We start from the raw sequence: 20,830 nt of genomic DNA, 5'->3' as shown, positions 1-20,830 counted from the left end.
CATCAAAATCATAGAAGTCTAGAACGTTGTCATCGCCACTGCAAATGAACACAACAAACACCGACGACCTACAGCTTCTGTGCCGCGTTTCTGTCACAACGTTTTCAATACCAATGCATGCAGCGCACATCTGTCACTACCGTCACATAGCTTTTACCAAGACTGAGGTGCCCACTGTGCCAGGGGGTCACTTATGCGCCTTTCCTTTGTTTCCGAAGCTCCCGCTCTTCATCGGTTTCGGCTGCGCGTTTAGCGTGTCAGCGCTCCATATCGACTGTTAAATCCCTCGCACGGTTGGAAATGTCAGCCGGGTGATCGGACTGCGCCCGCCGCCTGCGAGAAGACGTACGCTCCAACCGAATCGCTTCGTCCATAGCGAGAAACTAGCATGCGCGCACGCGAGAGCGGCGCCTTTGCCTTTTTAAGCGAACGGCGTCATGTGGCTAGTCATGTGACTACAGCTGACAAGACGACGGTCTGCGCAGCGGCGGCCTTGGGCGGGCAGCTGCAGCTGCGGGGAACCACATGGTTAGTCACCTAACAGACACCCCCTCGGGCTCCTCCGCTTGAAGGTAGAATGCGGCCTCCCGGTCACCTCGGCTCCTGCTAGGCCAGAAAAGCTTTCGCCTTAAGAACTTTCCTTGAAGGTGCTAGTGTCGAATCATCATGTCCAACATTATTAAAAAAAACTATAATTGGAGAACTCTAACGTACTGATATCAAATATTGGAAATAATGGTCTTTTTTTTTGTAGTGCACACATCGCTTGCATCGAGCAGTTAAAACTGCGATAGAAAACCAATGTGGAACGCTTTTGGTGATAGGAAAAATGTTGACAGCAAAAGATTCACGCCCGCCGACGGGATATCTGCGGTTAAATGGATTGTTATAGAGAAATCATGCAATATACAAAGAAAAAATACGTTCATAAACTCTTTCCGGTTCAAAAATGCTTTTTTCCTGAATTGTTGGGTATGATCAGTGCTCCCTCTATTTCATCCGCATTGTAAGTAGATTTCAATACTAAAATGAAAAGCTAAAATGGAAAACATACTCGTCTAAACAGGAACAAAGAAAAACAATTTTTTTATATAGTCGTGCAATATAAAGCTTCTTATATGTATAGACGATACCACAAAGCGATCCTGAGCCGTAAAGGAGCACGCTAGCGGCGAGCACCCAATTCAATAAGCAGTGGCTGGCCACATAAGTGAGGAGGAAAGAGAGGCGCCTCATGACATTAGCCGAGAGAACCCTGGGCAGTCAGCACCCAATCAAGGAAGATAATCACGAGGGCAGTTGCTCAGTGTGACCTCATCGGGTCGCGGCATTATTACTGATTGTGAACGTGTCCGGAAGGTAGGCTTGGCACAAATTGCATCTAAAGGCACAAAATAGCTAAAAGGAAAGAAAGACAGTGTCTTGCTCAAGACCAATAGAACTCTGCTTTATTGGACGCGCTGACAAGAGCAGCACAAGCTGTTGTGATTATGAGCAGTAAATGAAAAGGAAGATGACTGTCCAATGTGGATGAAGAAAGACAATAAACTGCGGACTGCAAGAATTGATTCTCTGGGGTGCCTTCTTGTGGCATCTCGGTAGCTTGGCCAACCCGCGGGGAACAAAAGAGCCAGCATAGGCTTCTGCAGTAAGAGGAGTACCCTCGCTAGTAAGAATCGTTTATAATAAAGTTACCTCCACGTCCAGGCCATCGTTAATCGGGCGACCTAAGAAAAAAAAATAAACCTAACACTGGCCTAAACGCATCGCTACAAGCACAACGGGCGCACTTCTATAAAAGATAGTCAGGTGAAGTGAAATGCGGAAGTGTGCAACCCCCGCGACTAAACTATCGCTGCCCGGAGAGCAGAACTTGGAAAGAATAAAAAAACTTAGAAGACATGAATGTTTTATTACTTGGCTGGTCAAAGCTTTGCGCTCATATATTCTTTCGAACAATTATTCCTCTACAGAATTCTACAGTTCGAGCTACCAACTGCCAAAAAGAATTAGAAATTTCAAAAAAGGGGTATCCTGGGGTATCTATACATTTTGAGCCTGGTCCTTCTTCGATTTTTCATCCTGTAGCTTTGTGCTCTTAATCATTAAAGCATCGGATAAGTCAGCCTAGACAAAATTATTATGATGTATGAAATATAATGCATTACATGATGATGATGTCTTGCAATGCTGATCTTTGTATTATTGCATATACTGCTACATGCAAAGAATTTCATTCCCAACTAATCTCTAGGATTTTCACAAGACTTCGCGCATCCCCGCATCAATATGGCTTGCTGGATGGTAGTCTGTCCAATACGTGAATAGTTCAACTACTGTGTGCCAGCATGCTGTCCATGGCCCAAGAACTCGCAAATGATAGCTTGAGGCATTGCAATAACCATGCTAGAGAGCAATGGAGCTATCGGCCTTTCATATCGTATCATATCCAAGCTGGATTACATTCCGATAAATGGACTCGATTGTGTTGCATCCAAAAGGAGAATAAAATATTGAGGTGTGTTTCATTCATGTTAACTTCTCTAAATTTATTCTACCAACGTTTGTTTCAGAATGTAAAGGTACCCGATTACCTTTAGCATCCGTTCAGAGGGCCAAAGACCAGATATCACTTGCGTTTTGCAAGCAGAATTGTATTAGGCACATGCATTTACGAGCGACGCAAATTCAGGCCAGTTCGTATTCACTCACTTTCACTGCACATCATAGACACTAATATTCAGGAAACGGCAGCACTAAATATAAGCTGCTTTTTTATCCATGAAAACGCGCTTATCAACGATAGTTGCTCAAATGCAGATAGAAAGAAAGACAGTAAAATAAAACACGCAAGATGCGAAATCATGAAACGTGACTCAGCGCATATTTACAAAAAGATCAACCCTGTGAAGCATCCGCCTTGATCACACTGACAAGTCCTGCAATTATATCTGATATATACTGCAACTTGAGGAGCCAACACTTCGCATCCTTAGATGTAGTTTTTAAATAATTTTAGGAAGCTGCTGGGCAAAGTGTTTTCACATGGGGTTTGGGATTGTGTGTACTTTGCTTTTATGTTCATGAAAATCATACTAGTTTTCCTCTGGTAGATGAGACTACTGCCAGAAGGCATTCACGTTTCCTCTCCTTACGCCATTCTTCATCGGCGCGTTAATCACGCGAAGGCGCATATTGATTTTTCTGTGACCGTTTCTGCGCACTTTCCTCCGGTAACCTTTTCTTCATTGGAATGGTAAGCGCCCGATCGAAAATAGGCGTAGGATATTACATTACATACAGATCGGGCAGTGTCTTACCTGTTTCTGTACATATAAAAATATTACCTGAAATATGTTTTACACGCATTTATTGGGATCCATGTGACTATTTAGTCCTGCGAGACAACTATTTTAGCCCTCTGAGTCAACTATAGCAACAAAATACGAGAAGAAAACACGCACTGTTTAGGCCTTTCATTAAAACCATGCATTCTACGTAAGAATAAGAAGGCACAATTTTCCAAGCGCGCCTAACAAGTAGAAACGTACTTACGTTTGTGTTTCCTGTCTATTGTCGCTCCTCTTTCTTTGCTATTAACTGCATTCGCTTTAGGTATAAATGACATCAAAAGTTAACAGGCCTCCGTATGCGCTAGGTAGTGGAATATACAGGGTCTTTCACCTAAGATTTTACGCATTTTTTTAAGAATGGGCTTTGTGAATTAGAAGAGCGCTTTTTTGTCACACCATTCTCGGCGGTGCAGTACATCAGAATACACGTACGACGTGCTGTCTACCAGGTTGGTTAACTAATACTGAATTACTGTTACTGTTAGGCACACTTATTATTCAGAGCCGTCTAGCACGCAAAAAGTAATATCCACATCTGGTTTTAAAATTTGGAAAACGCGGGCACTCTCGGCGCTTTGGCCCACCAAATTTGTCTTCATCGTTGCAAAATACATTCTCTTTAAGGAAGCTTGAAGGCAAAGCAACCTCTCTATATATGGTAACTTGTCGATATAGCCCAAAGTTGTGGGGCCACATTGCCGAGGGTAGCGGCGTTTTCTGAATTATAGAAACTGATATGGATATTACTAACGCCGTGTTGCACGCCTGAACAATTAGGGAGTCTAAAGAGTCAAAGTTAAAATTTTAACTCCTCGATATTAGTTAACCAGCCTGCTAGTTAGCAAGTCGTAGCTGTATTCTGATCTACTACACCGCTGACAGTGCTACGCCGAAAAAAATTGCACTCCTAAATCGAAAAGCATATTTTTAAAAACTGTGTAGTGTTAGGTGAAACACCCTGTATATAGCACCACAACCTTTAAGTTTCTATGGTGGTTAGAAGAGTATCGTACTCCCATCTAAGAAGCTTGTCAGCCTGATAAGCGCCTCATGTGACAGAATATACGCCTTAAAAGAAAACATTCTAGCCTCGGAACTTTGCCGCTCCCAGTACATTACTAACCTAATCGCTAATATAGGTCTACGAGCAACATTCGAAACGTATGCGTGCCATTGATTGGCAGTATACCTTTGGGTATATACCGACAATATATTCCGACCATTCCTGGAGAGCACTCACTGCGGAACACTCCCCATGTACTGTACGATGCCAGTGCCCGTTGAATAACCCCAGGCTGTGGAAATTTCCGGAGCCCTTCGCTATGGCGTCCATCATAGTCTGAGTGGCTTTGGAATGCTACCCCCCCCCCCCTCCCCCACCACCGCAAAGCACAGCGAGTTTGACATACTCCGCGAAAGATAGAGCTGTGCGCACACCGTACTGATCAGTCGCGCAAAGCTCAGACTCCTTATTTAACGGATATTTACTGTATCATGCAAACACTTGAATGTTTATCGATATTTTCTTTCGATTGAGTTTACAAATAACACATGCATAGGAAAACGCTAATTATCTTTTGCTTTGTTGCCGGAATTGAAGCTTTCAAACATACACGGTTCTGCTTCAGTGCCAAATTCCAGAATCCATCATTTCAGAATTGTTCGCGCGCTTTATACGCAGTTTTAGTTTCCTAAGTCATGATACACCGCCATGAACAATTCGCTAGTATATGAACTATTTTCTGGCGGCTTTATTACTGCTTTAAAATAAAAATCATTCGAAAAAGCAAATATATTCGTAAAATACCATTGATAAAAAAATGTTTAAAGTTTACTGCCCGAAGCCGAAGATAAACACGACGTTTCGGGTTTCCAAGGCAACATACATACCAAAGGTTCCGTGTATCTAAAAAAACACGTGATGTTTTCCGTTTCCATGGAAAATTCGAAACTTTCCGTTGTTTTGTGAGTGACCTGTAATTTTTCGTTTCCGATATACCCACCAAGCGGTATTGAATCATACGCAGCGCGACACACACAAAAAAATAGCAATGCTTTCCTTATTACTACCAACCAAAACGGGCAGATTTTCAACACTTTTCTTCTACATTCTCTCTGCCGTACATATATCCCAATTTGACATCGGAATAACTTTCCTTGTGAATGACAAAATTGAGAATGACAAAAATCTAACACAGTGAGCGCGCGGTTCAGTGCATGACTGTGGTTAACACCACCGCAAAGCATTTTGCGACCGAGAAACAATTTACTTCACCAACAAGCTAAGAGCACAAAAATTAGATTTGAGCCCAATAATACGTGGTATCAATGTACAAGTGTTGATATTTATCAATAAATTATATTCTTCTATGACCAGTTGTAGGTATTAATTTGTGATACAGACTTACAGGATTGATATTTTATCGAAATTTAAACCTAGAGAAAATGGAACTGGCACAGCGAAGTATTGGTAGTTTTAGTTTTTTCTTTGCTCCTATTGAAAGAACAGCCTTGGTGCTGTGAACCCTTGCGAGGAATGAAACAAAGGAACAAAACCCATTAGCGATTGACCTTGGGCCGGCCTTAGGTGCAAGTAAGCGTTCAGACCCCAGCGTGCGGCCACAATTCCAAGCTTCTTTGGTTGGCCCGCCTACGACTGCCTGCAGCCGACAGATCTTATTAGTGGCCGGGGCCTGTAATCATCTACTGCTGCTAAGGCATGCAACCTAGGTGTAACTTTATTTTTTTTATTTTTGTACCCTGGCCACGTGTTTACCATACAAGATTTACGGCACACGACGCATCGCGAGAGCTGATTTCGAACGAACAACCTTGAAACGATGCACGAAGCAGTATTTCACGCAGCAGCACGTACTGACGCTCGAAGAAGTGGCCGGAAGGCATCCTGACAAAAAAAGCAACGAAGACAGCACTGCTCTTCAATCACCGAATGTCATTGGCTAATAAATGAAGTGTTTCCGCATCAACATCATTAGCGAACATTTTCAGTTTCGAGCATTGTATCACATAGCTTTAAAAAAAATTTAAATCCGACTAATAAATAACTTTCTGTAGGGACTTGGTCAGTTGGAAATGGTGCAAATAGTAATATTCTTCAAAAAACGCTTGGTTATGCTACCATACCTATAAACTACCCATATTGAGGAAGCGTTTTACTCATACTTATTTATTTTCATTGTTCTAGATAAAGCATCAATTAAATTTAGAAATAAGGCATCCCCACTTGCGCAAAGCCCGTTTGCAAGCTTGATCAGAACGAAATAACGAAATTAACCCTACCTGCCTGACACAGGAGCAGCAACGCCTACTGACCTCAAGCACTCATTACTCCTCCGACCAGATCCAGGGCCGGTGCTCAAGCATCGCCTGAACATGCTGGGCCAGTACTAAAGAGCCCGAGCCGAAGAAGAGGAGATAGGTTAATTGGGTGCATACAAGAGCAGTAAAAACTACTCCAGGGCATTGAGTCTAGCCTATTACGCCTTTGCCAATTTAAAGGGTCAGTCTACTCACCGAGATGAGTGTATAAAAAATGGCATATTCTGGTAGTTGGCACCCTATAACATCAATAACGAGGGGTCTGCGCCCGGTTTAGGCAGGAATTTATATTTTATTTCGGCGTTAAATGTCGCGTAAAAAAGCACGGTGGCGACCCCAAACGTTCATTTTGTTCAAGAAAGTGGTAGTCTTTTTTTGTAGAAGCATAAGTGAATATACTACGTACCATTTGTATGCCCCAATGTCAGAGAAACGAACGTTTTGTTCTAGCAAACTGTAGAAGGCGTACCGCTCGCTTTTTCTGTAAATCACATGAATATTTATAGTTACACGTACGCAAAACGCAGGCAGATTCCCACTTTTAGTTCAGCGTATGCTAGCAGAGACGCAAAAATAAACTCAGCCTATAGTGGCGCCATCTGGTCGTCAGGACGGGAACCATTGCTGTAAACAAACCGACTCTCCACTTAAGCCTAGGAGAGGCAGAATCGTCACTCTAATTATTAAAATAAAGCAAATTTATCTCTTATACGTTTTCTTATAGGCGAGATGAGACGAAGCGAAAGATAGGCGCCCCATTTATGGCCAGTGAACTCGCTGAAAAAGGCAGCAACAACGAGAATTCAGTCCGAAGCGAGAGGTCCGGCTTCGACGGGCGCCGCCATGTTTGTCGCCGCGCGGCGGAAGTCCAGATGGTTGCCAGATGAGACTACCATCTCATACATATGTGTTCCCACATTAATAAATTCTATTTTAAAATGTTCTACCGCACTCCTTGGCACCACAGCTGGCTAAACGGTAATTTGAGTAAAGAGCTATCGGTTGCCGCAAAGAAAATAAGGTCGATAAAATTCAGTAGACTGACCCTTTAAGGCGATACATTTTCAGTTCTTCTGAGAGCCGCTAATTGACGCGGCAGTTTTTTAAAGAAATGCATGCACACGCACACTTTACTTGCTACGTGTGGTTCGTTGCTCGTGGGCTTTTTTATTCTAACTAGTAAATAATATTCTTTCAAGACGACAGGGCTCACTGAAACAGTTCTAATTTGGTATTTCTGGAGGTAGATTCTTCATGTATTTCTTCACATAGCGCGCTCGTTCAAAAGCGTGGGCCGACATTCTCATCAGAAAACAGAGTTTTGATGCCCATCTATTCCTACACTGATAACGCCACGGCAGAGCTTTGTCATTTCTTCGCCTTAGAAATTTATTTCTGCCCGTAGAAATCAAGTTACAACGGAAGGTTAGTTTACAGATGGGAAGAATATGCAATTTATGCCTTCAATCTAAGGAATGCATTCACATTGCTTAAATTCAGCATTCTTGCACATCCATGCATTTTGTAACACGAATTGTGAGTACTTTTCGCTCTCTGGATTTTTTTAGTTCCTATTCTCTGCCACAGGGGAAACATAATTGTGCTTTAGTCAGTGAAGAGTGAAAAACACGCCTGGAAGAGTAGTATTCAAGTATAAAGGTTTCCCTTTATTCTACATCTTAATAAATTCTGAAATTATTGAATGTCAATGCATGAGAATGGCGACTACAGCTGCTAAAGTGCAGTCCTCGATCGCAGATCAAATTTACCGCCTAAAGTTCGTAAGCTGGCAAGAAATTTTAGCTCAGAATCGTTTTTATTTCTCATCTCCATCGAATTCGGCTGTGGAAGTTGCAAATGAAACCAAGAGGCACGGTTCCGCAGATAAATCTCAAAATCGCTTCGTCGCAGAAACTGGCCTATATTCATTCAAGTCTGTTGAAAAACGCTGGTAGGTTACAGTTTTTGCTTGAGAAGTAATGATGTTGCTTATGAGAGAGAAGGATAGGTAATTTTGAAAACAATTGTGCATCTCATGATGAGAATACGAAGAGTTTCGCCCCTCTGAACAAAAAGTAATTGGAAGCAAGGAGAGAAGAAAATGCGTCCAAGATGACATTATGCTTTACAAAAATTTATAAAGCGGAATTTTCCCCGAAGGGGGGCGTCTGCAGCATGCGGACGTTGGTGAGTGGCGACACCACGGGGTTTCCCGAGCATCCGCAGGGACATCCCCGCAGGGGGATGATGGTGAGCAATGCGCCACCATGGACCCGAGCATCCGCGCTTAGCCATGCGTGGCATAGGCGTGTCCAGGGAAAAGGGGATCCTGGTGGTTGAGCCGATGCCGAGCGTTTGGGCCTCTACGGCCCCTCGGCGGAGGCAACACACCACTTTGGCCCCAGCTTCCTGTAGACGCCACCTCCGGCCTGACCCGACCGGGGGAAGTCGGCAGTCGCCTTTTCCTGTTCTCCTCTCCATCTTTCACTTTCCTATCTCTTTCTTACAACACTCCTGTCTCCTCCTATTTCCTCAGTTTTTTCACTTTTCATAGGGGGCTAGGGTTAACCTTGTGTGGCCAACTGCCCTGATTTGCTTCATATTTCGTTATAGTGGAGGTGTACAGCTGGCGTGGGCAGGACTTGCTTGCAAGTTCCTGTCCCGTCCCCCTTTTGGGCTCCATGGTGGGTGGCTGGCACCGTGGCCGAACAATACACATATTTCATGGCTCCCCCTTCCCAAAAAAAAAATGATCACCCTCAGGAAAGAGTGCGGACCGATGTTACAGCTCAGTAAATCCACAAATCTAAAGAAAATTTCACCAAATTCTATGTGCTCCATAGCGAAAAGACAGATAAGCCTGCCCGAGCGATATCCCCAATCTTGGCAGCGAAAAGCCTGACCGATGCCTTGGGCACGGGTTACAGGCTAAAAAAAATGCCTAGTGGTGACCTCCTTCTGGAGCTTAAAGACAACGTACAACTTTCCAAGCTGTCCACCATATTGTTAGTCGGGGAAACCCCAGTCTCAATAACTCCACACCGTTCCTTGAACAGTGTCCGTGGTGTCATTTCCGAAGCAGACTTTGTCTGCCTCACTGAGGAGGAAATCCTTGAAGGTCTCAGTGACCAGAATGTGACAAATGTGCATCGCATTAAAATAAGGAATGACGACAAAGAAATCCCGTCGAAACATATTGTTCTGACATTCAACTCCAGCACACTTCTAGAGACCATCGAAGCAGGCTACTTGAAAATAAAAGTACGTCATTACATACCGAATCCACGAAGGTGCTTCAACTGTCAAAGGTACGGACATCGGTCACAGAGCTGCCGTGGCCACAAAACTTGCGCTAAATGCGCCTCAAAAGACAATGTTTCTGAGAACTGTGAAGGAGCAGCACTTCACTGCGCAAACCGCGAAGGTGTTCATCCTGCCTATTCCAGGTCACGTCCTTCTTGGAAGGCTGAGAAAGAAATCATAACAATGAAAACAAAACATCACTTTCAAGGAAGCAAGACAACTCTACCACGCGAAGAACACCTTCACGTTCTCCACAAAAACAAACTTTGCTGACGTGGTGCGCAGGGGCGGTGCACCACGCAGCACTCCGGTATCTGCCCAGGCCACCTTCACGGAGCCTGTGGCAGGGCCATCCACGCCCGAAGCAGGGACAGTGACCCTGCCATCTCCAAAGCAGGGATTACCGGCCCACGAGTCGGCACCCCGCAGGGCTTTCCCGCCGGGGGAGGGCCGACACCAACACATCCGCGGCTTCGCGGTCCTCCAGCACCTCTGGTGAGGTGCTCCCGGTTTCCAGCGGCTGACCGGCTCTCTCGAGCGAAGAAAAGACAAAACCCTGGTAACGGGCCCAGAACAGTGAATTCCTTCCGTTCCATTCCCACCCAAAAACACGAACATGATATTTGTGGTTCAATGGAACTGTAGAGGAATGTTGAGGAACTACAGTGATATAACACATATTCTAGTGTCAGTGATGCCTCCAGCTTTATGTCTTCAGCAGACCAATCTTGGTCAACAACATTCAAATGTCTTAAAACATTATGAAACTTTTAGGCGTGATCGCAAGCATGGGAATAGAATCTCGGGAGGCATCGCAATCGTCATTCAAAGCGGCGTCCCGGCTCAAGAAATTAAACTGAAAACAAAACTTGAGGCGGTTCCAGTTAGCGTCATCAGCTACAAAACCATAAGAATATGTTCTGTATATCTTCCCCCACACATCACATTAACATGCCAAAATCTAGAAGGCCTGATCGATGAACTGCCGGTGCTATTTCTGGTAGTTGGAGATTTTAACGCTCACTCTCCTATTTGGGGAAGCGAACGCTTTGACTCTAGAGGCCAAAGAATCGAAGATTTTATACTTTCGAATAATGCCTGTATTTTAACTACGAGAAAAGCCACATATTGCTGCCCAAGCTCAGCAAAAATGAGCTTTCTTGATTTAGCATTCGCATCACCATTACTTTTTAACGATTTTAAATAAGATGTTTTAAATGACCCCATGGGCAGGGATCACTTACCTACTGTCATCAGGCTCTCATCGTCTACTCCAATCATCCCCACAAGACCACGGCGCTGGAAAATTCACCTCGCTGACTGGTCACTTTTTACAAAAAGTGCCACATTAGAAAATGAATTTTGTGACCACCTCAGCACAGATGAAATTAATGAGAAGTTTATTGAATACGTAATATCGGCCGCAACACTCGCTATACCAGAAACAACAGGACTTGCACAGAAGAAACAAAGTGTGGTGGACACAAGAATGCACATTAGCAAAAAAACAGCAAAACAAAGCCTGGAGTGCTCTCCGTCGATATCCCACTGCAGAGAACTTACTTACCTTTAAGAAGGCAAAAGCCAGAGCGCGGTATGTGCGAGGAAATGTAGAGAAAACGTCTTGGCAGAAATATGTCTCGTCAATAAACATATGAGTAACATCAAAGAAAAAGTGGGAAAAAGTTCGTAAATTTACTGGTGACCATACCCCTTTCACACTTCCACTGTTGACAGCACCCGGGGCACAAACATCGTTAGAAGAACAGGCCAACATATTGGGCGCGCATTTTGCTGAGATCTCAAGCTCATACAACTACGCAAACACATTTCAGAAACACAAAGCAATTGCTGTGAAAAAAAAATTCACGTCTGGAGGTGGTATACATGAAAATTACAACCAGCCTCTCACACTGCAGGAATTAAATAAGGTATTATCTTCTGGAAAAAAGACAGCACCAGGACCAGACAACGTGCATTACGCTATCCTTGCCCATTTCTCCGAGGCTACTGTAGAGGCACTGTTAATATTGTTTAATAAAATCTGGATCACTGGAAATATACCTGACGAGTGGAAAAAAGCAGTCAAAATACCTTTTCTGAAACCCGGAAAACTACCAACAAGTCCTAGCAGTTACAGACCAATAGCCCTCACCAGTTGCATTGCTAAACCTTCCGAAAGTGTAATAAACATTAGACTGACCTTCGTACTTGAATCTCGGCAACTATTAGACGTACATCAATGTGGGTTTAAGAAAGCATGCTCGACTACAGATCACCTTGTCCGCCTAGAAAACACCATCCGGGAGGCGTTCATTCACAAGCAGCACTGTATTGGGGTCTTCTTCGACCTGGAGAAGGCCTACAATACCACGTGAAAGTTGGGCATCCTCCGTGACCTAGCAGAGCTAGGTATCCGCGGGAGAATGCTGAACTGCTTGAACGAGTTCCTGGCTAACTGCACATTCCGAGTCCGGCTAGGAGCAACTATCTCCATGACTTTAACCCAAGAGAACGGCGTACCCCAGGGGTGTATTCTAAGCACGACACTCCTCATAGTAAAAATGAATTCCAAGCTTAAGCAATACCCAAGTCCATAATGTATTCAGTTTATGTGGATGACCTACAAATAGCATGCATATCCTTCAGCTTATAAACCTGTGAGAGACAAATACAAATCACACTAAATAAACTAGGTGCTTGCGCAGACAGAAATGGATTTAAATTTCCTCCTCTAAAAACAGTAGCTGTTCTTTTTTCATTGCGATGGGAACTACAGGTTGATCCCAATCTATGCCTGAATCACACTGCGCTACCAATTAAATAAGAACACAAATTTTCAGGTGTAACTTTCGACAAAAAACTCACATTTCTAACACATTAACAGCCTTAAAAAGAAAGCCTCTCAAGCCCTCAATATCTTAAAAATATTCTCACGGAAACGGTGAGGGTCCGATAGAGCAAGCCTTTTACAAATATATCGCTCTATGGTGCGCTCCAAGCTGGACTACGCGTGCATAGTATATGGTTCGGCAACAGCATCCTACTTAAAAAGATTAGACCCTATTCATAATCTTGCTCTGCGCCTATCATCTGGAGCATACAAAACATCACCAGTAGCCAGCCTATACGTTGAAACTAATGAGCCCGCTCTTGAGGATCTAAGAATCGCACTTACATGCACATCCCTTACAAAAATTTTTAGTAACATTCTTTAGAAAGTCTTTCGACAATTGTTAATAGAACCTATCAACATTGAATAGAAAGTCTTTTAAACGTCTTTGTACATTGTAGTAACAACCTATCAACCGTCTTCCGACAATTGGCCACCGATATCCAAAAGACTCAAGTACATAGAAAGTCTTTATACTTCCTATCATCCCCTTATCGAGTTAGTATACACTTCCTACTGACCCCTTACCGACAATGTCTACCAACACCCTATTAACGGTCTTCCGACAATTGGCCACCGTTATCCAAAAGACTCAAGTACATAGAAAGTCTTTACACTTCTTATCAACCACATATCGACAATGTCTACCAACACCCTATTGACGGTCTTCCGACAATTGGCCACCGTTATCCAAAAGACTCAAGTACATAGAAAGTCTTTACACTTCTTATCAACCACATACCGACAATGTCTACCAACACCCTATCAACGGTCTTCCGACAATTGGCGACCGTTATTCAAAAGACTCAAGTACGAAGAAAGTATAATTCCTACATCAACTTTTGGAAAAGTGTATGTTAACTACACAGTACAACACTTTTACCAACATAGTTTTATCACTTCAAAATCATTTTGTGAACACTATCCTGGAGTGCTTAAAGAATAATAGAAGCAAAATGCAAATTATTACATTTACTGTGCACAAGTGTACATACGCGCTACAACACATGCATGATGCATCAAAATATTTTATGGAGAACAATAGAGGAACAGAATATTGCCTTCGGCACACTTCCCCTCAGTTCTCTCTGAGTAACAATGACTGACACACAGCAATTGAAAAACATAACAGGTTTTAATTCACGATGTTTCGGCTGGAGGACCAGCCTTTTTCGAGTATAGTATAGCATTCGAAACAAAAGCTGTGTGCTTCAAATGCTGTAGTACACTTGAAAACGGCTGGCCCTCCAACCAAAACGTCGTCAATTAAATCCCGTTAGGTTTTTCTTACATATATACGAGGTGTTTCAGGGAAGACTAAGTAATTTTCAAAAAACAGGTATTTTGAGATGAATGTATGGCTTTTTCAGCATAGTATTACCAGTGTTGGAAGCACCAGAAAAGTTGTGAAGAGTCTTACGCAGTAAGCTGGTTAGCTAATTTTTATTAATGAACCTTTTCAATATCAGAAACTTTGTTAAAACATTAAGTTGGGCTAGTTGGTAACGGCTTGAAGGAATCATACTCTTAGCGGTAAGAACACACACAACACCAAGACACACACACACAGGACACCCGCTAGACTTCAACTACCTTTACTGGAGACTTGTACGACATAAATATGTATCACTGAGCACACGCTGGTGCCTCGTCATCGGCATCAGGTCTAACTACGCCCTCCCCTCTCCTCCAAGGCATACGGTTGCGCCGATAAACAATCCCCTTTTCTGCCAATGCCAGGTAGGGAGTGCTTACACACATGTCACCCGCCTCTTGAATACGAAAGGCCTGGGAGCCGAGAAAAAAGAAAGAGAAATTATCGAAGTCTTTCGTATTCAAGAGGCGGGTGACATGTGTAAGCACTCCCTCCCTGGCGTTGGCAGAAAAAGAGATTGTTTATCGGCGCAACCGTATGCATTGCAGGAGAGGGCAGGGCGTAGTTATACCTGTTACGGATGACGAGGCACCTGCGTGTGCTCAGTGATACATATTTATGTTGTACAAGTGTCCAGTAAAGATAGTTGAAGTCTAGCGGGTGTCCTGTGTGTGTGTCTCTTGGTGTTGTGTCTGTTTCTTACTGCTAAGAATATGATTCCTTCACTATCAGAGTTAGGCGTCTAGTCGCCATTAGAGATTTCTAGCAGTTACATGCACTGGAGGGGTTTCTTTCCCTGTGTGCTTTCAAAACCGCATGTATTTTCGCACGATGCAGCCAAATTTTGTCGAGCCACAGCGGCGAAAGTAATCATGTTTTGTACATTCCAGAAACTGATATGGCTACTACGAACAACTAGCTAAAAGTCTCTAACTGCAACCAGTTGCAAACCTGTGTTAGTTAAAAAGTTAATTATCAGAAATTAGTTAACCAGCTTACTAAATACACCTCAGCAGCTTTCTGGTGTCTGCTAACACTGGTAATATTATGCAGCAAAAGCCATATTTCTGAAAACTACTTATTCTTCCCTGAAACACCTTGTGCATATAAATACTGCGCACTTTCCTGTACAACACAGAAACGAAATAATTTCTTCTGTAACATGAAGGTTCCATGAGCCACATAACAAACCCGTGGAAAAAAACTGCATGCATACACACACATCTCTCCAAAACCGCTAAAAAATCCCACACAGTGAAACAATGCTTACACTGTCTTAAGACCAACATTAAAGGCTGCAAACACTAGCGAATTAAAAGTCAAACAGATGCCAAACATATGCTAAATGTCCCCATGGATGTAGATATTAAGCTATGAGCTGATTTTAATAAACATGCACCAGCACAGAAATGCTTAAGCGACTTTGTTGGTGCACTATCCTGACACTTGTCCTCAATATCAGGCAGCCTGCCTGTTGTTCATCATCATCATCAGCCTGACTATGCCCACTGCAGGGCAAAGGCCTATCCCATGCCTCTCCAATTAACCCTGTCGTTACTTGTCTGCATCACCAGCGGAAGAGGTAGCGTCCTAGTGATGAGACGTGTGCACGAACAGGTAGCCTCCTCCATGGCAGAATGCAGCAGCAAGAGAACTGCACAAGAAAACATTCAAAGTATACAGTTATAGTAACTTCTAATAGAATCAAACACGGAGAAGCAACAATCAGTTACATGTGCACTAAAATGCAGCACTCCGAGTGAGTTTGATAAGGCTGCTGAGTAATAGCATAAGCAGCAGTCACAAGACTAGAACTAAATGTAATGCGTCCTTGAACAAGAAAAAGCTATAACATGCTGTTGTGTTCAATTCTGCCCCCAATTTCGAAGACTGAATGATATTCACAGGAACTGACATTAACGTGTTACACCAAATTAGGCTACAACAAAGAGATATTTAGCCATTCCAGTCATATGAAGATAACATGCAGGCCATCAGATATAAAAATTATTTTGTGTTTCTGATTTGTCTGCACAAAAATTCAGGCAGCTTTTGTTTTCAAAAGTGACGGCACAAAGACATTGCAATATAATGCACATGTTGCTGTAGATAATGTATCATTTGGAGCTATACCAGGTGTTAGGGGAAAATGTATGAACAAAGAGTGCAATGGTGAGCAAGTTCGTCAGGGCAAGAGTGGCACACTCTAAAGCAAATGAATCAAAATATTAAGGCACACACTGCGTCAGATACAATACTTGTAAGTAAAGCTGCATAGAACTACAAGCGATAAAAGCCTCAGAAACGTGCCCCTAAGGGAGCAGCTGGACTGGTAGTTTCTTATTTGTCCCGCAGCACATCCCTCCAGTGCTGAGGCCTGCTCATATCTGTTTAAGTTAAGAATACAAGAGAAACAAGCAAACAAGTGTTCCAAAGAAAATAAAAATGTGCACTTAGGTTGTTCTTTAGGAAATTACCTGTCACTAATTGCAGCAATAAATACCTCGAGAAAGTAAATTAAGTTATTTACACAGCTTACTACAAACCTTGATGGCACGGGAGAAAGGCAACAAGTAAAGCCAGGGGTCTTGTTAAGGTCACAGCAATATTTGTTGACTTCGGCTCAGCTAGTGTAATGCAATCAGTAACTGAACGTCGGCATGAATAAAAATAACAATGCACCAATACTCAATTCCAAATGCATTTCAACTGTACAGTGCAGTCAGTTGTGACAAAAAAGGGAGTGTGAAAGAAAACCTCAGCAATGCTCATGACATCGAATAAGCACCTTTCTTCTGCACAGCTAAAATATAAGCTTTACAGGGTTTCATGTAATGCAAGGATAACCTGGTAAGGTATCAATTATTGATGCTAGCAACAAATATGCTTCTAAAGCAGAGTGCTCCACTTGAACGCCAATATTCAATTATGCATTGCCCGTTAGGCCATGCCTATCACATCACTGGTTCACTTCAAACATGCCATACCTTGTAAGAGGTAGGTACTGCTGAAGTAAACCTATAAAATTTATTTGCTGCTTTTAGACTGCTGTATAAAGGTCATGAAGCAGATAATTGCTTTAATTTGGTCTATACTGTGGTCAAGATTTCCAAGCACGAGAGGCATGAGGGAAAAAACTATAAAAAGCATTTCACACTATAACACAATGCACTTGACTAGGGCAGTGCTTTCATGATGCCCGCAATATCTTTTCCCTTTCTCCTGGTCCTCTTTTAAAAGAAAAAAAAACGAAAGAGAGAGGGAGCCTGGACCAGAAGATTTTTGGCAGGGTAAAAAAGACAAGGAAAATATACCCACTTGTCTACCTATCCTTTTACAAGTGGCACATGCTTGATATCCAGTGTCAATGGCTGATAGGCTGAACCAGCAGGTCTTGATGTCATTTGCCTCTGGTTGAGGTAGCATTGGCTCGATGACAGATGAAAGCTGGTGCAAAAGTAGCGTGATGATACCGGTGGAGCAGCTGTACAGGGCTTGACTGCGGGTGCATTTGAAGAAAGGCTGCATTAGAGCCATGCTTTCATAAACATCACAGAAGCCACATCCCATTACAACCTCTAGCTGTTCAGTCCAATGTGTTCATGAGTGGAGGCTAATGATTAATTACCTATGCCTCCAATAGTTAGCAAAAAAATGGTTTACAAAGCTTGTCATACTTTTCTTAAAGCTATTATTCGCGAATCACGTTATACTTTTATCGCTTCAGACTGAAAATGGGGGAATGACATAAATGTAGTGAACGTAAAAAAATAAAATGACAACAAACCTTCCATTGTGCGATTACCTCAGCTGCACTGCAATGGAATGGTTCTGCTATTTTTAACCGTCGTTTCGTTGACCAGAACTATCAAGAAACACAGCACTTGATGTGACTGCGACGTAGAACGGGCAATGCTCCTTATCCAGAAAACACTCACGCAGCAGAATCAAAAGACGCACGCCGCTACAAGCACTTTTCGTTCTTATGGTCTCCTTTTCACGCGCTGCTCCTGTTCAGTCGGAATAACGAATCAAGCAGCACCCCATCGTTCTCGGCGTGCAACCAAATTCTATCACATAACTCCTGCGCCGAGGAGCTGACGCAAAGAGCGTGAGGCGGCGGGTTAAAAGTTGCATAGTTGGCAAGCGAGCGTGTCAGAACACCTTCTCTCTGCAAACGATCGCGTGGTGCCCGCATTTTGCACCTCACTGCGAACAAGCGGTGAAGACCAACCCAAATGCATTCGCAGCCCTCAATCATACCCCCGACACATCGCAGAAGTCATTTTCCAGTTCTGTACTTACAGTTGTCAACGTTCACGGCAAGCCGTTTCTTCTATCGGGCATCGGGCGCCGGCCGCTCTCGGCATGGTTGCGTGCAGTACGTCGGAGCAGTTTTTGAGCACTGCGTACGCGTAAGAACGTCTTCCGCAGCATTGGAGCCATCTGTCACCTTCCGAGTTCAGTCACACTACCACAACACTAACGAGGCCGCACATTTAACACAAACAAACTGAAGAAAAGCACCCACAACTTCACAACCGTCGCACCCCGTCAACAAAAACTCGTTTCAGCGTCCTAAAGAAGATAGTGTAGCGCGCGGCCAACTTGAGACTCGCAATCCGCCGCCAGCGAACGGAAAGGTGGCGCTAATGTCGCCTAACTTTACACGCGTTAAAAAAAGAATTGATACAGCCCTTTTTGCCACAAACTTATTGCATTAAACGACAAAATATTTTGTTTAAATTACAAAGTCAGCAAATTGGAATGATTGAGGTGAAAAAATGCGACTACTCACAACCATCTGTTTCTGGCGGCGCTGCGAACGAAAGCTTGGAAAACTGGGCAGCATGCCGGGCAGCTACAGGCGACGCATCTAGGGCCAGGAAAGCCGCAGCCGCTGCACGGCTGCACTGTCTGCCTAGTTCTAAGGCTATAACTCAGCTCCCCGTAACTGCGTCGCAGAATAAGGAATGATGATGATGTTGCCAAACGCTACTGGTTTCGGTTTTTATTTTCGCATATTGTGTGGCTTAGCCTACTCTACACAGCTTGGCTCATGCGATTTAGTGTAGTACGTGTGTGCACCAAGGGAACACGAGCGTTCGCACGCCGCTCTAGCGTGACGCGCGAAACTTTCAAGGCTGCGCTGCAGCATCGCCTCTGTTTTGTGTGTGTTTATATCACGTCATTGGACACCTTGCACGCTCTTTGCTCGAGCGAGCCCCGCCGACAGTCGCGCTACCGTAGTCTTTTTGTGTGCTTCCTTGATTGCTTTTTGCCTCTTGCCTTATGCGGTCCTCGGCTCGGCCTCACGTCCGCTGGTGGCAGTAAGAAAAGGCGAAGAATGAACACATGCTTTCGCGCGTCTACTCCGTATGACTACGTTAAAACCCAACACTTTATTCCAGGATTCCTTAGTCATTGCATTACGGGAAGATAGAAAATACAGCTATCACCACGTTTTCCCTCGCCACAGCTTCGTACCGTGTTTGCGTTGAAGGAGATGCAAGTGAAGATGCGGAAGAAGCACTGCGCCTGTGCTTTAGCGGTGCTCAAAGTGGGGGCTGCTCTCACCCTAGCTTTTTCCATACTGGAAGCTCCCCTGTGGCTCAGTACTACCGAAAAATGTAACAAGTCAAGAATGAGGGCTTATAGTGCTCCAATTGCCGTGCACCTTCCTCATGCAAAGCCCTTGTTACCGCAGTTGAGTACAGCGGGCCGCTGTTACCTGTTTTGTTTCTCTATACTTCTCTTTATAGTATCGGCCGCCGAACATGAATAAAAATTAATATTGCCTTGCCTGAAATTTCGCATGTACAGTCGCTGAGGAACGAAGCAACTTGAGTTCTCGAAGCTGTAAGCCTGCACACGTTACACAGAATTTACTCAGAGCGCGAAGCGGTGCGGCCCTTTTCGCGCGGGGTTTTTCAGTCCCGTGCGATCAGCCATTGCTGGTCGCTCGAGGAGGAGGGTAGTGCGAGGGTTTAAATTGGGCGCTCCCACGTGGAGTGGCATAAAGTGTACCGGGCACTTTTGCATGGCGGGCAGTGTGCAGGGAAAGTGTGCTTGCGGTGCAGGTTCAGGAAGTTGGTGATATAATTTGGGCGCCATTTGGGCTAGCGAGAACGTGTCATTCAATGAGTGTGGAAACACATCGGTGCAATGCTAAACTTGAATTTTTTTGCAGCTCGCAACAATAATCCCTCTGAAACCTCCGAGCGAAACGCTCTTAATGCTAGTGTGTTTTATCACCGTCGTACGGTACATCACTGTTCAACTGCACGTTAAAATATGACCTATCAAGAATTACAACAATAGCAACACCAACGTGTTTCGAATTGGCAGAGTTGTACAGCTCTGCTGAAATTCTTTGTTAGTTCTGAAATGTTAAATCTGTTTAATGACTGCCTGAGTACAGAATTTAAGGACGATTACGCAGCAGAAAGCATTGTTTTCGTGTAGAATGAGCCATCAGCAAAAGTGATTCGCTGTAACAAAGTCATGCATCATTGCGCTTATGTAACACAATATGTCACTAGCTCCTATTTTTTCTTAAAGTTCTTT

The 20,830-nt window shown here is 43.7% G+C and overlaps 1 protein-coding gene across 3 annotated transcripts; it reads right to left on the bottom strand.

The window, feature by feature from the left end:
* Positions 1-14,961: 14,961 nt before the first annotated feature.
* LOC149333740 (uncharacterized) lies at positions 14,962-18,802 on the bottom strand. 3 transcript variants are annotated; one of them, XR_016284966.1, is made up of 3 exons: positions 18,569-18,802; positions 17,582-17,762; positions 14,962-15,917 (listed from the first exon to the last, which is right to left on the bottom strand). XR_016284966.1 is itself a non-coding variant. In XM_089556109.1 (2 exons), exons 1-2 carry the CDS (start codon positions 17,831-17,833, stop codon positions 15,831-15,833), a joined length of 339 nt encoding a protein of 112 aa, XP_089412235.1. In that variant the 5' UTR covers positions 17,834-18,084; the 3' UTR covers positions 14,962-15,830. The 3 variants fall into 3 exon arrangements, 2 of the variants coding, with proteins under 2 accessions (XP_089412235.1, XP_089412234.1); XM_089556109.1 differs by lacking the exon at positions 18,569-18,802 and having other exon boundaries at positions 17,582-18,084; XM_089556108.1 differs by lacking the exon at positions 18,569-18,802 and having other exon boundaries at positions 17,590-18,084.
* Positions 18,803-20,830: the final 2,028 nt, after the last annotated feature.

Source organism: Amblyomma mixtum, chromosome 8, assembly GCF_055824585.1.
Source record: "Amblyomma mixtum isolate Tamu chromosome 8, ASM5582458v1, whole genome shotgun sequence".
NCBI classification, from domain to species: Eukaryota; Metazoa; Arthropoda; class Arachnida; order Ixodida; family Ixodidae; genus Amblyomma; species Amblyomma mixtum.
The sequence above is the reverse complement of the archived record's forward strand: the minus strand, read 5'-3'. Positions and strand labels throughout refer to the sequence as shown.